At 43.3% G+C, this 23814-nt stretch overlaps 1 protein-coding gene across 11 annotated transcripts in view; it reads left to right on the top strand.

The window, feature by feature from the left end:
• Positions 1-23814, top strand: part of RYR3 (ryanodine receptor 3) — a 978540-nt gene that overhangs the window by 538639 nt on the left and 416087 nt on the right. For 8 of the 11 annotated variants that reach the window (XM_077263512.1, XM_077263503.1, XM_077263494.1 and 5 more), the window contains 5 exons: positions 4043-4157; positions 4254-4386; positions 9223-9326; positions 11394-11529; positions 23496-23676. In XM_077263512.1, the coding sequence (XP_077119627.1) occupies positions 4043-4157; positions 4254-4386; positions 9223-9326; positions 11394-11529; positions 23496-23676 (669 nt within the window). The remainder of the gene's footprint in view (positions 1-4042; positions 4158-4253; positions 4387-9222; positions 9327-11393; positions 11530-23495; positions 23677-23814) is intronic. The other 3 variants (XM_077263521.1, XM_077263484.1, XM_077263450.1) reach the window with 1 other exon arrangement.

Below are 23814 nucleotides of genomic sequence, written 5' to 3'. Positions count from 1 at the left end.
TGCCACGAAAAAAAAACCTGCTCCCAGAGGGGACGAAGATGGACGAATATGTCCCTTTTCCAAGGACTCCTTAATATAATTCCGCATAGCAGTATGCTCTGGCACTGACAGATTAAATAAACGACCCTTAGGGAACTTACTGCCAGGAATTAATTCTATAGCACAGTCACAATCCCTATGAGGAGGGAGCGAATTGAGCTTAGGCTCCTCAAAAACATCCCGATAGTCAGACAAAAACGCAGGGACCTCAGAAGGAGTAGATGAAGCTATTGAAATCAGAGGTGCATCATCATGAACCCCCTGACATCCCCAGCTTAACACAGACATTGTTTTCCAATCCAGGACAGGATTATGAGTTTGTAACCATGGCAGACCAAGCACTAGTACATCATGTAAATTATACAGTACAAGGAAGCGAATCACCTCCTGATGAACGGGAGTCATGTGCATGGTCACTTGTGTCCAGTACTGCGGTTTATTCATAGCCAATGGTGTAGAGTCAATTCCCTTCAAAGGAATAGGAACTTCCAGAGGCTCCAGACTAATACCGCAGCGTTTGGCAAATGACCAATCCATAAGACTCAGGGCAGCGCCCGAATCCACATAGGCAACGACGGAAATGGAAGACAGTGAACAAATCAGAGTTACAGACAAAATGAACTTAGACTGCAGAGTACTAATGGCAAAAGATTTATCAACCTTTTTTTGTGCGTTTAGAGCATGCTGATATAACATGAGCTGAATCACCACAATAAAAACACAATCCATTTTTCCGCCTATAATTTTGCCGTTCACTTCTGGACTGAATTCTATCACATTGCATAGTCTCAGGTGCCTGTTCAGAAGACACCGCCAACTGGTGCACAGGTTTGCGCTCCCGTAAACGCCGATCAATCTGAATGGCCATAGCCATAGACTCATTCAGACCTGTAGGCGCAGGGAACCCCACCATAATATCCTTAATGGCCTCAGAAAGACCATCTCTGAAGTTTGCAGCCAGGGCGCACTCATTCCACTGAGTAAGCACCGACCATTTCCGAAATTTTTGACAATATACTTCCGCTTCATCATGCCCCTGAGAGAGGGCTAATAAAGCCTTTTCAGCCTGAATCTCCAGGTTAGGTTCCTCATAGAGCAATCCCAGTGCCAGAAAAAACGCATCCACACTGAGCAATGCAGGATCCCCTGGTGCCAATGCAAATGCCCAATTCTGAGGGTCGCCCCGCAGGAAAGATATTACAATCTTAACCTGCTGAGCAGGGTCTCCAGAGGAGCGAGATTTCAAAGAAAGAAACAATTTGCAATTGTTCCTGAAATTCAGGAAGGTAGATCTATCTCCAGAAAAAAACTCTGGAATAGGAATTCTAGGTTCAGACAAAATCCTGTATGTTTTGAACTTTTGCAGCAAGATTACTCAGGCTGGAAGCCAAACTCTGGACATCCATGTTAAACAGCTAAGGTCAGAGCCATTCAAGGGTTAAGAGGAGGTAAGAAGCAGCTAGACAGCAATTAAGGGCTAGGCAGCAAAACTCTGAGGGGAAAAAAAAAAAAAAAAAAAATTTTCCCTTAAACACTTCTTTTTCTCCTGCTTCAGCCCAAACAATTAACACTTTGTGGGCCGGCTATACTGTCATGGATCCCAATGGCTGGGGATCGCACTGGACAAGCAAAATAACATAAATAACGGACGAGCTCTAGGGTGATGAAACCTGGGCTGACCGCTGCCCTACTCCTGACAAACACAACTAGAAATAGCCAGGGAGCGTGCCTACGTTGATTCTAGACGCCACGCGCCAGCCTAAGAGCTAACTAGCACTGCAGAGGAAATAAAGACCTAGCTTGCCTCCAGAGGAATGAACCCCAAAAGGTATAGTTGCCCCCCACATGTATTGACGGTGAAATGAGAGGAAGGCACGCACATAAAGATGAAAATAGATTTAGCAAAATGAGGCCCGCTATAACTAGAAAGCAGAATGATACAAAAGGGGTCTGAGCGGTCAGCAAAAAACCCTAATCAAAAACCATCCTGAGATTACAAGAACCCATGTGCCAACTCATGGCACATGGGGAGAACCTCAGCCCACTAGAGCTACCAGCTAGCATAGAGTCATAATTAGCAAGCTGGACAAAAAACCAAACAACTGAAAAACAAAACTTAGCTTATCCTGAGAGATCTGGGAGCAGGTAGTCAGGAACCAAACTGAGCACATCTGAGTACATTGATAGCCGGCAAGGGAATGACAGGAAAGCCAGGTTAAATAGGAAACACCCAGCCTCTGATGGACAGGTGGAAACCAGAGACCGCAACCCACCAAAGTCACCCAGTACCAGCCGTAACCACCAGAGGGAGCCCAAAAACAGAATCCACAACACTAACCCTAACCCTAACCCAAAAAACAAGAATACACACTGATAAGCCACCCCCCACCATCAAGGTGATAAAGGGATCCAAACCCTACCCCTAACCCTAACCCTAGGGATCCTAACTCTAACCCTAACCCCAACCCTAGCTATTTCTATTTATAGTGGGTTTTCTAGATGATTTTGATGATTGGCAGCTGTCACACACTTCTCAGCATGCGTTTCAAAAACGCAAACGCATGAAAAAATGCATGTAAACGCGTCAAAACGCCGCTTTTTTTTACCGCATGAGAAAACGCATGCGTCTAAAAAACGCAGCGTTTGCACGCATTTACATGCGTTTTTTTCACCACCTGCGTTTGCGTTTTAAACGCTGCGTTTTTAAACGCAAATGTGAAACTAGCCTAAAACACATGTTGACATTCCCTGCATGGACATAGATTTAAAGGGGTATTCTCAATTTTGGAAGTTAGCCCCTATCCATGAGATATGTAATAACTTCCCAATCACTGGTAATCTGACCACTGGAACTCCCACCAATCCTGAAAACTGAGACTCTGAGGAGCCTCATGAGAATTCTCATGTAAGTGATAAAGACCAGCCAAGCACAGTTTTCTACCATCTCCGGCTGTTCAATTAACAATAAATGAAGTGGCATTGCTCATGATAGACTACCTCTCCTTTAATGCAGGGAATCTCAGCATCAGTATGGGTCCTGGTAGTCAGACCCCAGCGATCAGTATGTTAATCCCTAGCCAAAGGATAGGTGATAACTTCCAAACTTTACTATACCTCTTTAAAGGGAACCTATCAGTACGACCAACCCTCCTAAGCTGTCTACATGGGCAGGCAGGTCATAGAAATTTGAATAAAATGATGCCTTGATATCTGCAATCTGATGTCTTATCCCAGAGAAATCCACATTTTATTTCTTATTATGTAAATGATCTGTTAAGGTCTATATCTTCCTACGAATTTGCCTCCAGAGCTGATTATAGATGAAAGGTGTGCTACCAGTGTGAGACATGTAATGACTGACAGGCTGCTGTCCTCATCTACACGTCTCTCACTGGTAACGCCTCCTTTCATTTAATATAATCTCTGGAGTCAGATTTTCTGGGAGATCTATGTCTGGCCTATAGATTTTAACAGCTCACATGCACATTAAGAAAAATGTGGATTTCTCTAGAATAAGACATCGGATTTCCGATATCAAGGTATCATTTTAATCAACTTTTTTATAACTTATATACCCATATAGACAGCTTAGGAGGGTTGATCCTACTGACAGATTTCCGTTAATGGATGACATACATCCCGTCTGCAGCTGCCACTGGGGGAAGCTCCCTGCGTACTATTTTATTACTTAGTTCATTATATTAGGCATAAACTCTTATGCTTCCTCTAGTGGTGCCTGTCAGTATGCTTGTTTCCCATTGTGTTATGTTACTAATCTGAAGCTCTGCATCATTAAAAAAAAGAGCTTCACAACTATAAACACATATTAAAATGAATCATAGCAACATTTTGAAACACTGTTGATTAAGCAAAAAACGTCCTTAGTAAACAGTAAAAAAAAAGTTTTTCCATAAAGCTCTCAATAATGCAAGCTTCATTCCCCGATTTTGATAGCGATGTAAGGGCTCTGATTGTATGTTCTAAGCATTTCTATTCCTTTTAGTGATATCATGAACAACAAAGTTTTCTATCAGCATCCGAACCTGATGCGAGTTCTAGGGATGCATGAAACTGTTATGGAAGTCATGGTCAATGTCCTCGGAGGAGACAAATCTCAGGTAGGTCAGTCGTTGTGTGTGTGTGTACACATTTTCTAAGATGTCTGAAAACCTGATAAAACAGATTAAATATTTTTGTTTTCTATATTATTACAGCAGATTGCGTTCCCAAAGATGGTGGCAAGTTGCTGTAGGTTCCTTTGCTATTTCTGCAGAATCAGTCGACAAAATCAAAAAGCCATGTTTGAGCATCTCGGCTACTTATTGGAAAACAGCAGTGTTGGACTAGGTTAGTATTTGCAAAAAACTGGCATGCATGGAGTCATTTCTACAGGAAATTGGTGAAATCCCTTATCTGCTTATAGTGTGAGCTGCTTCATTACAAAGCAAATAGATATAAATTATAAACACACAGATAGTAGTAAGTCGAGCTCAAGTACAGTACACATTTTTTGCAATCTGAGGTCCAATTTGAAAAGAACACTTTATAAATTACTATTTATGCAATAATATAACCCATGGTTAATCATCAACTCAGATTGGCAAGAAAACTGAATGAGGTTATTTGCTGATGACTTGATAGGAACCCAGGAGTATGGACCCATCGACCCTACATTTTTTCTAAGATTTAGGCCTAATTCATATGTACATGTTTTATTTGTGATTTACAGGGATAGCACAGATAACCATTAAAGTCTTTGGTGTATTTTGCATGTCTGTATTTTTCTGCAGACCGTATCTCCACAAAAATGTCAAGGAGACGCATCTCTGTTTTCGATCAGATAAAAGACTATGGGTCGTTGAAAAATCATGAACAGCACATATTGCTATATGTGTACCATCCGTTTTTAACATTGTAGTTATTAGTAAAAGCTTTGCAAGTTTTGTTTTTTTTTCATATGAGAAAATCACTGATGAAACATGGACAGTAAAGACTGTCACACGAGCCACACAGTGGTAAAAATCTGATCAAAGACAATGATGAAGAACCTTCTATATTTTTATGTGCAAGAAAAATCCTGAACATCTGAAGGAGGCGTTAAAAGTTTGTGTCTAATGATGTGGTCCCCTTTACAACGTAATGTGCAATCTAGCAATGTATTCAGTTACGGTTGAGGAAGCCAGTTGGATACGAACCCCATCTATCAGTTTCCTAGATTGGTCCTATAAGAGTCTTACCCACTGCTACATTCTTTACCAACAAGCACAATATAGGATGGTCTGAGATATAGATCCAATATACCTTTTCCAAAAAGGTCCCAGATATACACACTACCAGAACATTCACTACTCAGAAAAAGTTAGGGATAGTTAGCTTTCTGGAGAAATTTATGGAAAATGTAAAAACTTCATTCAACAGTGATATTTTATCATGAAAGTAGGGTGTATGAGTAGAAGTATGCAATAGTGATTTCCTCATTTCAAACAATTTATTGAAACAAAAGCCAACAACAGTGGTGGGTATAGCCCAACAAAAAATGTCAATGTTTCAATAACTTGTCATGTGGCTTTGAGCATCAATTACAGCTTGACAACAACATATCTCATGCTGTTCACAAGTCGAGTTATGGTCTGCTGAGGCATGGTATCCCACTCTTCCTGAAAGGCGACCCTCAGATCATTGAAGTTCTGGGGTTCATAGTTACGAGCCTCTACATGGTAACCCAGATGATCCCAAAGGTTTTCTATGGGATTCAGGCCTGGAGAAAGTGCAGGCCACTCGATTTCAGGTACACCAGGCTCCAGCATCTCCCTAATGCAACCACAATGAGCTGGAGCATTGTCATCCATGAAGATGAAATTAGGGCTGTGTGGTTTTTCACTGGCACAATGACTGAATTAATGATGTTATTCAAGTAGTAGGGGCTTGTTACTGTAACCATTCACAAAGTGTAGGGCAGTTCTGTATTGGCTAGACACATCTGCTCAAACATCGTTGGCAGGCATAATTTCTGCTGAGCGTGAATTGACTTTAATCAGTGAACAGCACTAAGGCCCACTGGTACCTCATGCAGCTTAGATGCTCCCTGACCCATGCAAGATGATGATGTGGTCTGATGTGACACTTGGGTGCCTCTCACCTCCCTTAAATATGCCTGAAATTGTGTGACATGCATCATCTGGTTCACAATGAAGCGATATCAGTGTGGGATGTGGCCAAAAGACATCCACTTAGCTGCCTTTCTGTGACTCTTTCTGTATCTCTGTTGCAACCTGCTGATGACACTGTAAGCCGTGGACTAGGGAGGGCTCCTCAGAATACAGCGAAGCAGTGGACAAGGAAAGCAGTATATGCCAAACTTGCCAAGCAAACTATTACTGTTAAACTCAGAGTGAGTTTCTGGCAACCAACACAATGAAACAAGATAATTCACACACACCCATTCAGGACCGACCGGGACCAATGTGTTGCATCAATCAGTAGGACCGGAAATGTTGACTACGATGCTATAATTTGCCTAGTCGTGCACCCGCCTAGTATGGTTACCCAGCATTTACCTGGAACAATCAAATTAATGTCAGGGGTGGCCTATTGGTGATGCAGTTCACAAACTTAACAAAACGACTCTAAACCCACTAGTTAGAACTCTGTTATTGAATTATACATCATTGTGTTCACTTTTAGGACCCTATGAGTGCAATGGGCCCCTCCTCAGAACACTCCTGCCTGTATACTTTGGTAGATTCCGCTTTAATGCTGTAGTCTCTAAAATAAGACACTAGTGGATCAGAAAGCTGAGTCTGCTGGGCACTGATGCCTTCAAGTGCCTATGTCTGCCTGACTGAAGCTGGCACCAAACTAACTGTGTGTACATGCATACTTCCTCTGTAATCCCTGTGATGGGCCTGAGCTCAGGATTTGCTGACCTGTGTCTGGTCGCTATGCCACTGCAGAGTGTCCACCTGGATGACGGCTGTGTGACCAAGGGATGGCGAGTCTCTAACCGGTGCGTGGTACCACAGCTGACTTGCTGGAGGGCCCTCTGGATGAGTCTCTTATATCGAATACCTGGAAGTTCAACTCCGTTCCTTCCTGTGGACGTTATCACTTCAATCTTCTCCCCTGCCAGTGGTATCCTCTACTACCTGGTGTGGTTTTAGTCCCTCTGGGACACACGGGTCCGCAGATGGTGCTAGATGGAGATGCAACATGTCCTCCTCCTTTCTGCTATCACTTTCCTCTCATAAGATGACCACTGAACAAACCCCTTCTGGGGATGCACTTCCTGTTAAATACTTGCACCAACCCCCACCCCACCCAAGCCTGGGGTTCCATCTTGTTCTGTCCAAAATGCAGTTCAAACCAGCAGAAGAGTCCATTTAACATAGCACAAGTCTCTGCCAATAAATTTTCTGCACGCAAGGTTCTACCTGAGTCATAGAGTAGTTAGAGGAGAAACAGTAGCTTCTTGAGGCCGGTGGTTAGTACTCCAGGCAACAATGTTCTCAATGGCCATGTACATTACTATTGAAACAGAACAGCAGCTGCAAATTACATGCAAATGGTTTAAGGTGGGTGACGGTTAACCTCACAATGGTGAGGTACTGTTGATCAAGTGTCATCTCATGATGTTAAAATGTGAACAACATGATGTGATGGACTGTGTACCAATTCTAATTGAATCCTGAGATTTAGGCTGCCGTCACACTAGCAGTATTTGGTCAGTATTTTACATCAGTATTTGTAAGCCAAAACCAGGAGTGGAACAATTAGAGGAAAAGTATAATAGAAACATATCACCACTTCTGTATTTATCACCCACTCCTGGTTTTGGCTTACAAATACTGATGTAAAATACTGACCAAATACTGCTAGTGTGACAGCAGCCTTATTGGACAATTCATGGATCAAACACCTGTTGCCATTAAGCCCCTCTTAAGAACAGCAAGTTGTGCAAAAAGTACTGAAACATTGAACGGCTGGACATATACATTCAAAAGTTTAAATAAGGTCACATAAAGTTCACCACAAAAAGTTAGAGTGCATTTTAGGTCCATCCTGAAAGCCAAATATCCCTAACTTTTTGTGAGTTGTGTGTGTGTAAGAATCACATCTTCAATTTGACATATTGGGTAGTTGGAGTCAGCCTGGAGACAAAGCGTAGCTGGGAATTTTATAAGCTTGATTCAAAAGGCATAAAAAACAGCATAGATTTTCCTGAATTTTATGGCCGGGCATAGCTATACCCAGCCCCTCCCTGACTCCTCAACTTTGCCCATTTTGGTGGAGCTGCTTCAAACTGTAAACGCTAAAAGTCACAAAGTTACGTGTTATACAAAAATTTTCAAAGCCTTTTACGCCAGTTTTCTGGCATATACTTTTACAATTGTAAAATAGTGTATTTTTCTATCTACCAAAAAGTAATAGATTTTAACCAATAAGTTATATGTACCCCAAAGTTACTGACAAGATATGAATCTCATAATGCAGTTATGCATAAATAACAAAATAAATAAACAAATTCCACTACCTGGTATGTTATGGGGATTAAAGTTTTTGGGGGGGTTTTATATTTTACTGTTTAGTCGTTTTATTAGGGTTTCAAGATTTATTTACGTAACAACTAGAAACTCTACTACTTTCTGTGTGTATTTTACATTGGTGTATGGATAAAGCCCCCGTCACACTAAGCGAGGTCGCTAGCGAGATCGCTACTGAGTCACAAGTTTTGTGATGCAACAGCGACCTCAGTAGCGATCTCGCTATGTTTGACACGTAGCAGCGACCAGGCCCCTGCTGTGAGATCGCTGGTCGTGTCGGAATGGCCTGGACCTTTTTTTGATCGTTGAGGTCCCGCTGGGTAGCACACATCGCTGTGTTTGACACCTTACCAACGACCTCGTTGACTACAACGTCACACAGGACGTCTCTCATCGAGGTCTGAATCGTCATAATAGCTGCCATGTGACAGGGTCACAACGACCAACGACATCGTTGTACAGGTCGCTACAGGTCGCCGCATCGCTGCTGCGTCGTTGGGAAGATCTCACTGTTTGACATCTCACCAGCGACCACATAGCGACGCAGCAACGATCCCTGACAGGTCGTATCGTTGTCGGGATCGCTTTAGCGTCGCTAAGTGTGACGGGGCCTTAAGACATGACTACATTTCTCTCTTTACAGCATCTCCCTCCATGAGAGGATCTACACCTCTAGATGTCGCTGCTGCATCTGTGATGGATAACAACGAACTGGCTTTGGCTTTGCAAGAACCAGATCTGGAGAAGGTAATTAAGTGTGAAGGATTGCAGAATTGATGAGCCACAGAATTGATGAGCCATTATTCTGTCAGAAAGCATAATAGCTCAGATAAGTGAAAATTGCACACATCCTAATAACAACAGATCACTTAATGGTGAAATGCAGATAGCACATACAAAGGGAGTGATCTTCTTTTAGTAAGGGGAGGTGTGTCAGAAATAGAGGAAATAGTTGGTTAGAAAAATAAAATATGATGAAGATGTGCATATTTTATCTCTTATTATGTCCAGAAATCACAATCCATAAGATTGCATACACATTTTTTGACACAAGTTTTCAAATAAAATCACAGAAAAAAAACCCCAACACAACAGTGGATTCAGCGCTAAGTTATTTCTATCAGTCCTTATGACCTGCACTGACAAACAGAAATATATTGACATTTATTACAAAATGTATTAGAAAGTTGTAAAATTCAACATATTCTGCAGTGAAACCCAAGCAAACACAAGCACTCCATGCAGATGTCGCCCTTTGTAGATTTTGAATCTAGGCTTGCAAGGCAACACTGCTAACCACTGAGCCACCATGCTGTCCTTCAGCTACTAATGTGATTAAAGGGATTGTCTGGTACTTTTATATTGGTGGTCTATGTACTTGGCTGCATTTTTGGTCTGAGTTTGATGTGAAAAAACATTGGATCGCACTCCCAATGTTAGTCTGTGCACGTGTCAGATTTTTTCCTCGGACCAAGACGATCTGTGGAAAAAAAAATTTCTGCATGTCTGAGTTTTATCCAAGTCAATAAGTCAGTGGAAACAATTAGACTGCTCTTGGATGTCATGTGAGTGCATTCCAATTTCCACAGGCTGACAGAATGGAGAAGATGGAGCCTTTTTTTTTCTCCATCTTCTCCTTATCCATGAGAATCGGTTCACACTATAAGGGTGCGTGTCCACGTTCAGGATGGGCGGCGCTTTGGAGGGTGCGGAAAACCCACTCCGCCCAAAGCTCCGCCCCCTACTGTAGACGCGATGATTCCGGATGTGTTCATTGCACACATCCGGAATCATTGCACCCCACACATAGGGCCCTGTATTTTACCTTGCGGCGGCGCAGCGTCGCCGCAAGGTAAACGGACATGCTGCGATTTTAAAAGACGCGCCGCATGTCTGGAAACGCAGGGCCGCCAGGTGCGTGTTAGCACGCATAGTGGAGACGGGATTTCATAAAATCCCCTCCACTATGCTGTAACATCTGGACGCTGCGGGTTGAATGCTGTGGCTCTACACAGTGTTCAATCCACAGCTATTCCGGATGTAATACGGCCCGTGGACACATACCCTTATTCCACTCTGATCAAAGCCTGATGAGTGTTTAATAAGATTATGATTTGCATAATAGACCCGATTCTCTTGCATGAGAGAACACACTGTTGTCTGCACCTGCCTTTAAAATGGGTCATCAATATGAGATTGGTGGGGTGTGAGTCCAGGGTACTGCGATTCAAATGAACTGGGGTATACCTGCAGTGCCCTGCTGTGTCTACTATGCAGTTCATGGAATTGTGCATTTCTTTTCTGCAGCTAAGCACATCCAGCCACCACTAGCACCCAGAACAATTGATAAGCTGAGTTTCGCACTCCCACCGATCTGGTATTGATGACCTACACCTAAAGATATGTCATCATTATTAATGTACCAGTCAATGCCTTTAAGAATTAAGTATAAAAAGACTGGAAACTTCTTTAAGTATAAATGTTTATAGAATGGCTGCAGCTCTGCCATACAAAATCAGCAAATATTTTGAAGCATTAAGCCTCTGGGATTGAAGGATGGCGCACTGTTGGTTGGTTTCTGACAGGTCTATCAGACATCTGAACACACTTCCCTCTAAAGCCTCCACTAAGTTAAAAAGCACTCTCATTTTTAAAGCTGTCAGCAGCTTAAGTTGATCCAGACATGCGAACAAAGGAAAACCATTTAGACAGAAAACAACTAGAGAGTGTTTCTGTCATTCAGTTGTGTCCTCTCAGGGCTGCTATTCTAACTTGTTGGACCGTCACTTTAGAGACTTGTCTGCTTTTCCACAGGTTGTGACATACTTGGCAGGTTGTGGGCTACAGAGCTGTCCAATGTTAATATCCAAAGGATATCCAGATATTGGATGGAATCCCATTGAGGGCGAGCGCTACCTGTCGTTCTTGCGTTTTGCAGTCTTTGTGAACTGTAAGTATAATTTTTCAGGGCATAGTTAATGGGAATTTTAATAAAAAATATTGGAAATATTTTACAAGAAATGCACTAAACAACAACAAAAAATAATATAATTAAAATGAAAAATCATATCAAAAAAGAGCTCAATCTAGCACCTCAAGTTACGATTTTTAAATAATGAGCAAACTGTAGATAAGCATTAAGCTGGATTTACACTGGCCAATTATCGTGAACAGTTGTTCCTAGGAACGTATATTTTCAGATAATCTGGCAGTGTAAAGAGGTTGCCAATCACCCGATGAATGTGGAAGAAACGATCCTAGGGTGAAATTATTTTGAGTAGACTTAAAAATCATCGTTCTTGGCAGCATATCATCATGTGTAAAGAGAGCAAGCGCTGTCGATAATGGTGGCAATCTAAGTGCACCAAACAATCTGTTACTAATCATTCTGTAAACATAGGAAATGCAGTCATAGTTACATAGGTTGAAAAAAGACCTAGGTCCATCAACTGTTACCGTCTAAAATAAGCCTCCAAATATTTAAAGCCTACTTGGTTAACAAGATCTTAAATGCGGGGTATAGAGCCCAGGGATGGTGCTGCGGGAGCCATTTTAAAATTGATATTGACAATGAGGTCCATCAGGTTTCAATTTTGTGTCCGTATTTTTAATGCAACAAAAAACGCAGTATGAAGAGCTTTTTGCTCTATTCAACAAGGAACAGAAAACAGAAACCAGGTCCAATTATAGCTAATAAGGTCTTTCTGCTTTAGTTTGGATATATTTTGCAACAATCCATTTTCCTAATTACCGTATTTATTTTTCTCAGTTTACCCATAGAAAATGACCTATGCTAAAAGTGTTAAATGAAAATGCGTTATAAACAGTTCTTTGTTCTTAGTGTTCACTCTACACTATGATTATTATTTTGCCTAACCTGAAAATCTTCATTACAAAAAAAATTATCATAACTGGATCTTTAAACTCGTCTGATGGTTGTCTGAACAATGTGTTCCTGCCGGTTAAATATTCCCCACTCACCTTTCAGACAGGCATCAGAATAAAACAGAAAAGCCCAGCTGGCCTTTATCTGACAAAATATGGAGAATAACTGCTAGTAATAATTGCTTTAGTTAGAGAATGGCTTGTAATGAAACAGCAAACAAGAGATGTTAATGTATTCAGAGGTGACATTCACCAAATAATGTCAATTACTTAATTATGAGCTTCTGATGAGACCATTAATTATTGGTCATTTTGAACAGGGAAAAATTAAAATATAACTATGTATACAACCTAATGTGCACATAAAGATCATTCAAATTTCTGTACATTTTAAGCTATTGATCTGTTTTTCTTTATTTTTTTGTAGACACTTTAGTTACCTACTAGTGATGAGCGAATATACTCGTTACTCGAGATTCCCCGAGCACGCTCAGGTGTCCTCCAAGTATTTTTTAGTGCTCGGAGATTTAGTTTTCAGTGCCGCAGCTGAATGATTTAGATCTCTTAGCCAGCTTGATTACATGTGGGGATTCCCTAGCAACCAGGCAACCCCCACATGTACTTATGCTGGCAATGAAAATGAAATCTCCGAGCACTAAAAAATACTCGGAGGACACCCGAGCATGCTCGGGAAATCTCGAGTAACGAGTATATTCACTCATCACTATTACCTACCTATGTCTCTTTTAAAGCCAGTGGTGTGATATGTATGTCCAGTAGGGAACTGCAATTTAGATACACAGCAGGTGAAATAGTATTAAACACGTCACCAATTTTCTAATTGAGTATATTTCTAAAGGTGATATTGACAGGAAATTCTCACCAGATGTTAGTAACTACCCATCCAATCCACTCAAGCAAAGAAATCAAACCACAGATGTACATAAATTAAGTTATATGTAACAATGATAAATGACCCAGGGAAAAAAAGTATTGAACACATGAAGAAATAGAGGTGCCAAAAGCCATGGAAAGTCAAGGCACAAACTAGAAAGCTATCCTGCCACCTAATGACACATAATATCAGTTCTTTCAACTGATGGCCCATTACCAAGGTGCCACACAGGAAACATCAGGGAGCTGTCTCAAGACCATTGCAACCTTATTGTTGCAGAACTTTCTGAAGAATATCTAAATTACTGTAGGTTCCAGTGAGTATTGTTGGGGCCATAGTCTGAAAGTGGAAACAAAATCATTTCACCATAAACCATTGACAACCATGTGCTCCACGCAAGATTTAATTTAAGAGTTGTCCAAGAGCCAAGGAAAGACCTGGAATCAGCAGTTACAATTGTTTCAAATAAAACAATAAGTAATGCAATCAACCTCCATGGCCTATATCCATGCTCACCACACAATACTCCATTGCTGAACAAAAAGCATGTTCAAGTGAGTTTAAGGTTTGCTCAACAACATTTGGACAAGCCTGTGAAATACTGAGAGAATATAGTCTGGACAGATCAGACCAAAATTGAACTCTTTGGATGCAATTGTGCACACCATATTTGGAGGCCAAAAAGCACTGCATATCACCACAAAACACCAGACCAACAGAGAAGTTTGGAGGTGGGATCATCATGGTGTGGGGCTGTTTTTCTGCATATGGCACTGGAAAGTTTTATATAATTGAAGGAAGAACAAATGTTCAAATGTACCAAGACATTCTTGATAAAATCTGCTGCCATCTACCAGGATGATGAAGATGAAATAAGGGTGGACATTTCAGCAAGATAATGATCCCAAACACGCAGCCAATGAAACTCTCAATAACCAACCTAACCTGAATGCAATAGAAAATTTATGGAAGGAACTAGAGCTCATAGTTCATAGAAGGAGCCCATGGAACCTTCGGGAATTGAAGAGCGTTTGTGTAGAAAAATGGGCCAAAATCACACCTGAGCAATGCATGCGACTAGTTTCTCAATACAAGAGGCGTCTTGAATCTGTCATCATCAGTAGAGTTGAGTGAATTTGCTCGAGCCTCTGCTTATTTGGCAAGTTATAGCACTTACTAAGCTGCAGAGGGAACCCGACTTCCTGGCTCGCTCTGGCTGATCAGCTTTTCGGCTCCGCAGCTGCATGTGTTGTGGCTGTGTCACAGTCATGACACATGCATGGAGAGCCTTTTTGTTGGGCTCTCCATGCATGTGTCGTGACTGTCACAAAGCTGCGACAAATGCAGCTGTGGAGCCGAACAGCTGATCAGCCAGAGCGATCCAGGAAGTCGGGTTCCCTCTGCAGTTTATTCAGTAAGCGCTATAACTTGCCGAATAAGCAGGGACCTGATCCAATTCGCTCAACTGTATTCATCAGCAAAGGCTTGTGTATGAAGTATTGCATAGATTTCAGTAAGCGTGCTCAATACTTTTTCCCTGTTTCAGTTCCCATTATTACACATAACTTATTTTATGGACATTTACAGTGATTTATTTTCCTGTGTGGATTGGATGGCTTTTTACCGACATCTGGTGAGACTTTCATGTCAAGGGTGCCTTTAGAAATATATTTACTTAGAAAATAGGTGATGTGTTCAACAATTATTTCTCCGCTGTATATATGCCTTATTTGAAAAATAGAAATGGGGATATCATAATGAGGAAACCATTTTTTCCCACTTACTTTATAATGTGATTTAAAGGGGTTGTCCTTTATCAGAAAACTTTTTCTGATATGCATAGTTCATTGAAAATAAACAAGCAGGTAGTAATGGAAACCACAGGGAAGCAGGTGGAGTGCAGGAAACCACAGGAAGGTAGCAGATAACTCTGGAGTAGCGGCAAAGTCAGCAACAAAGGAAGCTGCCTACAAGCATGAAGACATCCTGAATACTGCAGGTGTATACAGAGAAGAGGTCCGAAGACCCAGGGACAGGTAGTCATCCGAACTCCAGAGTCACTACAAGACGCAGACAAATGGGAAGAGGCATTCCCGAAGAGTAACATAATGGGAAAGTCGGCACAAAGGAAGTCACTCTCTGGCAGGAAGACATCCTGAAAACTGCAGGTGGACACAGAGACAAGATCCAGGAGACCTGGGGACAAGTAGCCGAAAGAACTCCAGAGTCACAAGAAGCTGCAGATGAGTCGTCCTACTAGGGCCTGGGTTACTCGGTACCGGGTCTGGTCGCACTTAAAGGGGATGTCACGGTGGCTGTGAACCAGTCCATGGCCCTGGGCACTCAAGTTAAGGGGAAAGGTCTTTAAAGGGTATTTTTGGAATAAAGTTTATTCATGACGCCACCTGTGGTTCTCAGTCAGAGGGACCAACGCTGCTTAAAGGGGTCCTCTGGGGTGATGTTGTTGCAGCAAGATGGTGACACTTCCCACAGGTGAATCGGGGTCCCCAGGGCTCCCAAGGTGTATGGGCAAGGATGGTGTATGCCGACAAATAAGTGGAAGACACAGAGTTGTAAAGTCTTTACCTGGTTTACTGGCAGTAGCAGTCTACAGTCCAGGGTACCAGGGACAGGTGGTTAAATGGTCTGGCCGGCCTGGAGGCAAGAGTGGATCCCTCTCCCAGGTGAGGTCCATAAGCCTTCCTACTCACGCTAGTATGCGAGGTCCCTGCTGCCTGTAGCTTGCTGGCAAAGTCCTCTCCCTCCTGTCCTGAGACAGGTACCTGTATGGTGGGCAGCTTGAGCCATTTTATAGGGTCTCTATCATGACCCGGTCTCTTGAGGTGCTGCTTCACCTCCAGGCATGGTGTGGGCAAATAACATACAGTCCTATGCCCTCCAGTTCTGCTATGTGTCCTGGAATACAACACAGCCTCGGGCTCCTGGTGCCTGATTCCTGTGCCTCAGCTCTGAAGGTGCCCAATCACAGTTCCCCTCTGAGCCCCTTTCCTCCTTCTGTGATCCTTAGTAGCTTCACTACATTCAACCCCTCGGGTTCACGTCCTTCCTGGAGCTACAGCTCAGCCCTGGCTGCACGGCTTCGCTGTCTACTCTCCACTCCTCTCCCTTCACTGTCTCTCCAGACTAATCTGACTCCTCCTCCAGACCAGAACACTTAAAGCTGGGGAAGTGTTATGACCTGGTGGTTAAGAGGCCACACTGATATGACCTGGTGGCTAAAACGCAACATGGGACGAGCTCTGAGAAGGTGGTATCTCTACTGACTGCAGTCCCTAATCCTAACAACAACACTAGTAATAGCCGTGGGATGTTCCTGACTCTCCCTAGACACCTCTTCACAGCCTAAGAACTAACTACCCCTAAAGAAGGAAACAGAAAGCTATCTTGCCTCAGAGAAAACCCCAAAAGGAAAGACAGCCCCCCACAAATATTGGCTGTGAGAGAAGAGGGAAATGACGTACACAGAAATGAAATCAGATTTCAGCAAAGGAGGCCAATACTAAACTTGATAGACAGAGAGAAAAGGATACTGTGCGGTCAGTATTAAAAACTACAAAATCCACGCAGAGTTTACAAAAATGAACTCCACACCGACTCACGGTGTGGAGGGGCAAATCTGCTTTCCCAGAGCTTCCAGCTAGCCTGAATATGACATAGTGACAAGCTGGACAAAAAGAGACAAATTTGCAGAGCAATAGAGTCCAAGCAAATGGACAAACAAGAACTAGCAAAAACTTATCTTTTGCTGACAAGGACAGGCCATATGAGAAATCCAAGGAGAGAACCAAATCCAACCAAGAACATTGACAGCTGGCATGAACTAAAGCCCAGAGCAGGTTTAAATAACAAACCCAGGCAAGGCGATTAGTGAAGGCAGCTGCCACAGCTACCCAAAGGAGCAGCAGTTCCACTCGAAACCACCAGAGGGAGCCCAAGGGCAGAACTCACAAAAATACCATTAGCAACCACAGGAGGAAGCTCCAGAACGGAATTCACAACAGTACCCCCCCTTGAGGAGGGGTCACCGAACCCTCACCAGAGCTCCCAGGCTGATCAGGATGAGCCAAATGGAAAGCACGAACCAAATCGGCAGCATGAACATCGGAGGCCACAACCCAAGAATTATCCTCCTGGCCATAACCCTTCCACTTGACCAGATACTGAAGCTTCCGCCTTGAAAAACGAGAATCCAAAATCTTTTCCACCACATATTCCAATTCCCCCTCAACCAACACCAGAGCAGGAGGATCAACGGAGGGAACCATAGGTACCACATATCTCCGCAACAAGGATCTATGGAACACATTATGAATGGAAAAGGAAGCTGGAAGGGCCAAACGAAAAGACACCGGATTGTTTCAGAAATCTTATAAGGCCCAATAAAGCGAGGCTTGAACTTAGGGGAAGAAACCTTCATAGGAACTTGACGAGAAGACAACCAGACCAAATCCCCAACACGAAGCCGGGGACCAACACACCAACGACGGTTAGCAAAAAAAAAAGCCTTTTCCTGAGACAACGTCAAATTGTCCACCACATGAGTCCAAATTTGCTGCAACCTGTCCACCACAGAATCCACACCAGGACAGTCAGAAGGCTCAAGCTGCCCTGAAGAAAAATGAGGATGAAAACCAAAATTACAAAAGAAAGGTGAAACCAAGGTAGCCGAACTAGCCCGATTATTAAGGGCAAACTCAGCCAACGGCAAAAAGGTCACCCAATCATCCTGATCAGCAGACACGAAGCATCTCAAATAGGTTTCCAAGGTCTGATTGGTTCGCTCCGTTTGGCCATTTGTCTGAGGATGGAATGCTGAAGAAAAAGACAAATCAATGCCCATTCTAGCACAAAAGGACCGCCAAAACCTGGAAACGAACTGGGAACCTCTGTCAGACACAATATTCTCCGGAATACCATGCAAACGAACCACATGCTGAAAAAATAATGGAACCAAATCAGAGGAGGAAGGCAACTTAGGCAATGGTACCAAATGGACCATCTTAGAAAACCGGTCACAAACCACCCAGATGACAGACATCTTCTGAGAAACAGGACGATCAGAAATAAAATCCATGGAAATATGTGTCCAGGGCCTCTCAGGAATAGGCAAAGGCAAAAGCAACCAACTGGCAAGGGAACAGCAAGGCTTAGCCTGAGCAGAGGTCCCACAGGACTGCACAAAAGAACGCACATCCCGCGACAAGGAAGGCCACCAAAAGGACCTAGCCACCAAATCTCTGGTACCGAAAATCCCAGGGTGACCAGCCAACATGGAACAATGAACCTCAGAAATTACCCTGCTAGTCCATCTATCAGGAACAAACAGTTTCCCCACAGGACAGCGGTCAGGTTTATCAGCCTGAAACTCCTGAAGTACCCGCCGCAAATCAGGGGAGATGGCAGAAAGAATCACCCCCTCCTTGAGGATCCCAGCCGGCTCAAGAACTCCCGGAGAATCAGGCAAAAAACTCCTAGAAAGGGCATCAGCCTTCACATTCTTAGATCCCGGAATATACGAGACCACAAAATCAAAACGTGAGAAAAACAGAGACCACCGAGCTTGTCTAGGATTCAACCGCTTAGCAGACTCGAGGTAAATCAGATTCTTATGATCAGTCAAGACCACCACGCGATGCTTGGCTCCCTCAAGCCAATGTCGCCACTCCTCAAATGCCCACTTCATAGCCAACAACTCCCGATTGCCGACATCATAATTACGCTCAGCAGGCGAAAACTTTCTGGAGAAGAAAGCACACGGTTTCATCAAAGAGCCATCAGAATTTCTCTGAGACAAAACGGCCCCTGCCCCAATCTCAGAAGCATCAACCTCAACCTGAAAAGGGAGAGAAACATCTGGCTGACGCAACACAGGGGCAGAAGTAAAACGATGTTTAAGCTCCTGAAAGGCCTCAACAGCCGCAGAGGACCAATTCATCACATCAGCGCCCTTCCTCGTCAAATCGGTCAGAGGCTTCACCACACTAGAAAAATTAGCAATAAAGCGGCGATAAAAATTGGCAAAGCCCAAAAATTTCTGAAGGCTCTTTACAGATGTAGGTTGAGTCCAATCATGAATGGCCTGGACTTTAACAGGGTCCATTTCAATAGCCGAGGGAGAAAAAATGAAACCCAAAAAAGAAACCTTCTGAACTCCAAAGAGGCACTTAGACCCCTTCACAAACAACGCATTAGCACAAAGGACCTGAAATACCATCCTAACCTGCCTCACATGAGACTCCCAATCATCGGAGAAAACCAAAATATCGTCCAAATACACAATCATGAATTTATCCAGATAATTCCGGAAGATATCATGCATAAAGGACTGAAATACCGATGGAGCATTAGAAAGCCCGAATGGCATCACAAGATATTCAAAATGGCCTTCGGGCGTATTAAATGCTGTTTTCCATTCATCACCTTGTTTAATACGCACGAGATTATACGCCCCTCGAAGGTCGATTTTAGTAAACCAACTGGCACCCTTAATCCGAGCAAACAAATCAGAAAGTAAAGGTAAAGGGTACTGGAACTTGACAGTGATCTTATTGAGAAGGTGATAATCTATACAGGGTTTCAAGGAGCCATCCTTCTTGGCAACAAAAAAAAATCCCGCTCCCAGAGGTGACGAAGACGGGCGAATATGCCGCTTCTCCAAGGACTCCTTTACATAACTCCGCATAGCGGCATGCTCTGGCACAGGCAGATTGAAAAGTCGGCCCTTAGGGAACTTACAGCCAGGAATCAAATTAATGGCACAATCGCAGTCCCTATGAGGAGGCAGGGAACTGGACTTGGGCTCATCAAATATATCCTGGAAATCCGACAAAAACTCAGGAACTTCAGAAGAAGGGGACGAGGAAATGGACATCAAAGGAATATCACTATGTATCCCCTGACAACCCCAACCAGTTACAGACATAGATCTCCAATCCAGCACTGGATTATGTACCTGTAACCATGGAAAACCCAGCACAACAACATCATGCAAATTATGCAACACCAAAAAGCGAATATTTTCCTGATGTGCTGGAGCCATGTACATGGTTAACTGTGTCCAGTACTGAGGTTTATTCTTGGCCAATGGCGTAGCATCAATCCCCCTTAAGGGAATAGGACTCTGCAAAGGCTCCAAGGAAAAACCACAGCACTTGGCAAATTCTAAGTCCATTAAGTTCAGGGCAGCGCCAGAGTCGACAAATGCCATAACAGAAAAGGACGACAATGAGCAAATCAGGGTAACAGACAAGAGAAATTTAGGCTGTACAGTACTAATGGTAAAAGACCTAGGGACCCTCTTAGTACGCTTAGGGCAATCAGAAATAGCATGAGCAGAATCACCACAGTAAAAACACAGGCCATTCTGACGTCTGAATTTCTGCCTTTCTGCTCTAGTCAAAATCCTATCACATTGCATAGGCTCAGGACTCTGCTCAGAGGACACTGCCATATGGTGCACCACCTTGCGCTCGCGCAAGCGCCGATCAATCTGAATGGCCAAAGACATTGACTCATTCAGACCAGCAGGCGTAGGAAACCCCACCATAACATCTTTAAGGGCTTCAGAAAGACCCTTTCTGAAAATCGCTGCCAGGGCATACTCATTCCATTTTGTGAGCACAGACCACTTTCTAAATTTCTGGCAGTATACTTCTGCTGCTTCCTGACCCTGACACAGAGCCAGCAAAGTTTTTTCTGCCTGATCCACAGAATTAGGCTCGTCATACAGCAATCCGAGCGCTTGAAAAAATGCGTCAATATTAAGCAATGCAGGATTTCCTGGCTCAAGGGAGAATGCCCAGTCCTGCGGGTCGCCACGCAGCAAAGAAATAACAATCTTCACCTGCTGAATGGGGTCACCAGAGGAACGGGGTCTCAGAGCAAAAAACAATCTGCAATTATTTTTAAAGTTCAAAAATTTAGATCTATTCCCAGAAAACAAATCAGGAATAGGAATTCTAGGCTCTAATACCTGAGTCTGGACAACATAATCTTGGATACTCTGTACCCTTGCAGCGAGTTGATCCACGCGCAAGGACAGACCCTGAACCTCCATATCAGCACCAAAATCCTGAACCACCCAGAGATTAAGGGGAAAAAAAAGACAAAACAAGCTGCAAAGGAAAACAAATTGGCTCAGAACTTTCTTTTCCCTCTTTTGAGATGCATTTAACACATTGTGGGCCAGCTATACTGTTATGACCTGGTGGTTAAGAGGCCACACTGATATGACCTGGTGGCTAAAACGCAACATGGGACGAGCTCTGAGAAGGTGGTATCTCTACTGACCGCAGTCCCTAATCTTAACAACAACACTAGTAATAGCCGTGGGATGTTCCTGACTCTCCCTAGACACCTCTTCACAGCCTAAGAACTACCTACCCCTAAAGAAGGAAACAGAAAGCTATCTTGCCTCAGAGAAAACCCCAAAAGGAAAGACAGCCCCCCCCCAAATATTGGCTGTGAGAGAAGAGGGAAATGACGTACACAGAAATGAAATCAGATTTCAGCAAAGGAGGCCAATACTAAACTTGATAGACAGAGAGAAAAGGATACTGTGCGGTCAGTATTAAAAACTACAAAATCCACGCAGAGTTTACAAAAATGAACTCCACACCGACTCACGGTGTGGAGGGGCAAATCTGCTTTCCCAGAGCTTCCAGCTAGCCTGAATATGACATAGTGACAAGCTGGACAAAAAGAGACAAATTTGCAGAGCAATAGAGTCCAAGCAAATGGACAAACAAGAACTAGCAAAAACTTATCTTTTGCTGACAAGGACAGGCCATATGAGAAATCCAAGGAGAGAACCAAATCCAACCAAGAACATTGACAGCTGGCATGAACTAAAGCCCAGAGCAGGTTTAAATAACAAACCCAGGCAAGGCGATTAGTGAAGGCAGCTGCCACAGCTACCCAAAGGAACAGCAGTTCCACTCGAAACCACCAGAGGGAGCCCAAGGGCAGAACTCACAAAAATACCATTAGCAACCACAGGAGGGAGCTCCAGAACGGAATTCACAACAGGGAAGCTCTCCTGAATCCAGGTTCAGAGCTCCCCCTTCTAATCCGCCTGGATTCAGAATGTGTTGTATGTAGGTGCGTTACCTAGTAAAGGGAATCCTCCTTGCCTCCAAGCATGATATCGCCCTCCCCGAAAGGAAGGCAACATCACTGTAACAACCGTTTACCTGGGGTGTTACACAGACAAATAGGCACTAGAAACTGTAGGTCTTCCGGAAGCAGCCTGCAGCCAGGTTGCTGTGCTCACACAAACTGCAATTCAGTCACAGATTCAATGCAAAGCCTGTGTGTGTGTGTGTGTGTGTGTGTGTGTGTGTGTGTGTGTGTGTGTGTGTGTGTGTGTGTGTGTGTGTGTGTGTATCTTAGAAGCCTTTAAAAAGGCCCAGGCAGTTCATCACATGGATGCACACCGGGCCACCTGCAAAGCCCGATGTGGAGCACAAGAAAGTTGTACAGACAGATGGAGCAATGCCCTAAACCAGGGACTGGTGCATAACAATAGCAATGTCTATATCATCACCCCAGTCTCCAATTTTTGGTTGCAGTGTTGTTGTCACGTCAGTATGGCTGCCACAGAGCTCAGCATCTCATGCCGCTCATTGATTGGCTACAAAGATGTGAACATATCCACTGCAGCCAAACAAAACTGACTAAGGCAGCAGTAAGCAGAGCACAGTTTGTTTCTTTACAACGTACTGTGCATATAGGGAAAAGTTTTCTGAAAAGGAACAACCCCTTTAATTCTAACAGTAAAAATGTTTCAATTAAGAGATTAAACGAATATAAGATGGGGACCTCAGTTTAGACGAATGTGAGGCACATATATGGAGTAGAGGTCTCATTCTTCATCTTTGCACTGAAATTTATGACATTACCTCTATGCTCTGTATGTTTATAATTGTGTTAGTCATCATTCATTGAACCTTCTCTGCATAGCCCTATGGTATACTGCTCTGTATATCCGCTTTCCACTTAAGTCTGAAGGCCTTATCCTCAGGGATATGAGCCTGCGCTTTCATGTGCTTCTGATGTATCCCTAGAGACTTTAGGCAGGTAACCAAGAGCTGCCTTTTGTTTCCTTTGTTTTCCAGGTGAGAGCGTTGAAGAAAACGCCAGTGTGGTAGTGAAGCTTCTAATCCGACGTCCTGAGTGTTTTGGACCTTCCCTTAGAGGAGAGGGGGGAAATGGTTTGCTGGCGGCAATGCAAGAGGCTATTAACATCTCTGAGAACCCAGCTCTGGACCTTCCTTCTCAGGGGTATCAGAGGGAAGTGTAAGTATATTTTTAACCAATATTCTGAAAAGCAAGAGATTGTGTTCAGAAATAGTTTTCTTAAACAAGTTTCTTTTGATAGTATATGCAGTGGATTAATAATAACATTTAAGTGTAAATGTTAATGTTTTTTGCTTT

Source organism: Ranitomeya variabilis, chromosome 1 (genome assembly GCF_051348905.1).
Source record: "Ranitomeya variabilis isolate aRanVar5 chromosome 1, aRanVar5.hap1, whole genome shotgun sequence".
Lineage (NCBI taxonomy): Eukaryota > Metazoa > Chordata > Amphibia > Anura > Dendrobatidae > Ranitomeya > Ranitomeya variabilis.
This window is presented reverse-complemented; position numbering and strand designations above follow the sequence as displayed.